Below are 2,918 nucleotides of genomic sequence, written 5' to 3'. Positions count from 1 at the left end.
GAGCGAAACGCAATGTAGGTACACAAAGTATAACCTGTTAGGATTGGATTGCATAGGTCATAATTAGGCTCTGTTCAACCAAAGATTTCTAAAGCAATTAGATGTCCAGCAACGAGGGAAACACCATCAATCAATGCGGAATAGGCTGATCAAAATCAGCTTCATCAGAAACGTTTGTGAATTTGCATGACTGGTGAAATTTACTTTCATTGTCCTCCAGTCCTAGAATCTGTATGAGCACAGCAGCTTGGGTGGAAAACATCTTGCGGTTTAAGGCTTGATAATAAGAATATTTGCCGTCGTTGAGCACTCTCCTTTATGGAACAAATCGTCCAGGATTGAGTAGTCACCTCTTGAGCACGTCATCTAGCTACTCGAGACCATCACTTGTGGTAGGGATTACCTCAGGTGAGAATCTGTAAGCTGTTTTATCCATGATCCTGCACAATAGAATATGTTCCTGGTTTGCCATCCTCCACAGAGCTTCCACTGGGCCCCTGTACGCTGAAGAAAGCGCCAGCACCCACGCTCTTCACAGCTGCGTGCCTGCCCCATGAGGTACTACGCCCTTCACACGACATCTCCTGCTTCTGAAACACCTTAATGGTGGTATCGCCGGAGCCGCTGTAGAGAGGGACATTTTGTGTGTACACCGCAAGTGCATTCACCGCATCTATGTGCACATTAAGCGACTCCACATGAAATGTGCCCGATGCATTGAGAAATGTTTTGGGATAGTGTGATGAAGTGGTACTTCGGTGTTGAGGTTGTGAGTACGTGTGAAAAGGGTAAGTGGCATATTGTGCAAGCTTGGGGTGAAGATAGCCGGACCGAGAGACGTTGTAGACAGCAGGAGCGAAGCCGGCGAGGTGAGGATGGAGGGTGGGCAGATGAGCCATAGCGTTTGTGGAGAGTGCTCGGAACTGGAGTATAGGACCGCTGGGGGGAGTGGCACCTGTGTGGGCGGTGATATGATCGGGCACGGTTCGAGGGCCCAACCTGCTCCTTGACCATCTAGCTCGATGAAAGATGCAGTGCAGTATGAGCCCTTTTATTTCGCTCCCTTGCAGCAAGGACGCCTCCTTACATGTGACGAAACGTCCTGAGAAATGATGTGAAGTTGATCAGATTGGTCAGATTACGCAAAGTTCAGAAGTTCTGAACAAATTACGCAAACTCGTGACGTTCTGAACAAATATCGCATACAAGAGGGTACAGAGAAATGATCGCAATGAGAGCGGGGCGACTCGTTCAACCTGTGAGAGCAATGTAAATCTTCTCATTGTCAAGCGACGAATTATAGTTGATCGTGGCCATGTACAGAGACACACTTGTGCAAGAGTATCTCCACTTCTTTGTTCGCGTCGGCTGAGTACATGACTTCCCTAAGGGCGCGGATGTGAGGTTGACAGTCCATCCACCAACGCGTATCGCGGTCTGGTCTGCGGTCCGGATCAAACATCGAGCACGGACAGGTCGTCTTCAACCGTGATTTCGGAGACTTTCGAGGGGAGCGAATTTCTCCACGATAAGAATCTCCTTCATGCACGAATTGGCAGAATCGTTTCAGTTTTGAGCCTTCTTAGTGGAATGCTGTGTTGGACAAAGAGCACTGCCATACCTTCTGTGCACTCAAAATTTGTGCTCATTTCTCTCTCTTTCGCTACTACCCAGATATGTTTCCAGGATGAAATTTCCCGGATATCAACGAAACCTCCTCGGAATGGTAGAGGACGATCGCGACAGTGATAAAACTCCGTCCCTTCGGCGAACTGGGTTTGGGACGAGGAGACAGTCCTACCTGATAGCTTACGGGAATTTATTACGACCACTGGAACTGACACCTTCGTTTGGTCTAGAAAATGAGAGCCTGCGCTGCAAACTTTGCAAGACCCTGCACCAACTGCGAAAAGGCGATAGGATGGAAGAAAGCTGGGTCATCGAAAAGGTCGAGACTGTGGGGAGAGTGAAGTGAAATCTGAGGTCAGTGCGAGAAATTCGATACACTGACAAGCTGATAAGGAGCCGCCAACGATTAGGAAAAATCTATGTTACAATTGAGGACTGGTTTTCTCGGGTTAATTCGTCCCCAACTGACTCGGAACTCTTGGCGATTGATACTCAAGTATCTTAACAAGCATGGTTATTTGTATTCGTCGCGCATGTCACATCGTGTAATTTCACAAGATGGTGGAGGTTGGGGGTGGGCAGATGAGCCATAGCGTTTGCGGTGAGTGTTCGGAACTGGATTATAGGGCCGTTGGGGAGCTCAATATCAGTGTGGGCGGTGATATGACCAGGCACGCTCAAAGGCTACAACCTGTTCCTAGATTATCTGCAACAACAGAAGATGAGGTAGTGCCGCATGAGCCCTCCATTTTAGCCCTCCATTTCGCCATTTCTCATGCGTGGATGTGGATGAGATGCGCAACCAAAAAGGGTAACTGAAAAAAAGGGTAACTGAAGCCCATCCGTAGTTGGACGCTCCATTTTAGCCCTCCATTTCGCCATTTCTCATGCGTGGATGTGGATGAGATGCGCAACCAAAAAGGGTAACTGGAAAAAAGGGTAACTGAAGCCCATCCGTAGTTGGACGTTGCGACTGCAAGCTGCGACTGCAAGCCAAGCTGGTTCGTGCGCAGCCGGGGAATCGAACCCCGGTCAGTACCGTGGGAGGGTACTATGATACCACTACACCAGCTGCGCCCAAGAAATGAGTCCCGCCAGCGTTCGCCCGACAAGGCTGCATCTCGTCTGTGTTGTCTGTGCCATCACCCACACACGCTCCTTCTATTGTACATGTCGCTGCAAATGTCCACATCTGAAACAATTCAACCGCAGCTTCTCATTCTCGCTCCCCGCGACGGGATCCACTCCACCAAATGCACAACCTCACCAATGTTCTGAGGCTTCGGAAA

At 49.2% G+C, this 2,918-nt stretch overlaps 1 protein-coding gene and 1 non-coding gene across 2 annotated transcripts; both read right to left on the bottom strand.

Annotated features, from left to right (window-relative positions):
* Positions 1-289: 289 nt before the first annotated feature.
* Positions 290-1,545, bottom strand: LOC141045040 (uncharacterized). The gene is made up of 2 exons (XM_073532036.2): positions 1,257-1,545; positions 290-1,102 (listed from the first exon to the last, which is right to left on the bottom strand). Exons 1-2 carry the CDS (start codon positions 1,315-1,317, stop codon positions 429-431), a joined length of 735 nt encoding a protein of 244 aa, XP_073388137.1. The 5' UTR covers positions 1,318-1,545; the 3' UTR covers positions 290-428.
* Positions 1,546-2,635: 1,090 nt separating this feature from the next.
* TRNAG-CCC (transfer RNA glycine (anticodon CCC)) lies at positions 2,636-2,706 on the bottom strand. The gene has a single exon. It is a non-coding gene; the product is annotated as a tRNA-Gly (tRNA).
* Between the last annotated feature and the right edge of the window lie 212 nt (positions 2,707-2,918).

The sequence above is a fragment of the Physcomitrium patens genome, chromosome 2, assembly GCF_059467195.1.
Source record: "Physcomitrium patens ecotype Gransden chromosome 2, ASM5946719v1, whole genome shotgun sequence".
NCBI lineage: Eukaryota > Viridiplantae > Streptophyta > Bryopsida > Funariales > Funariaceae > Physcomitrium > Physcomitrium patens.
The sequence above is the reverse complement of the archived record's forward strand: the minus strand, read 5'-3'. Positions and strand labels throughout refer to the sequence as shown.

Bases quoted from the DNA above. Each gene is read 5' to 3' on its own strand.
- LOC141045040 (XM_073532036.2), bottom strand. From the start codon at position 1,317: ATGGCCACGATCAACTATAATTCGTCGCTTGACAATGAGAAGATTTAC. The intron at 1,103-1,256 runs GTTGAACGAGTC...ATCATTTCTCAG, and splicing joins GATTTACATTGCTCTCACAG to GACGTTTCGTCACATGTAAG.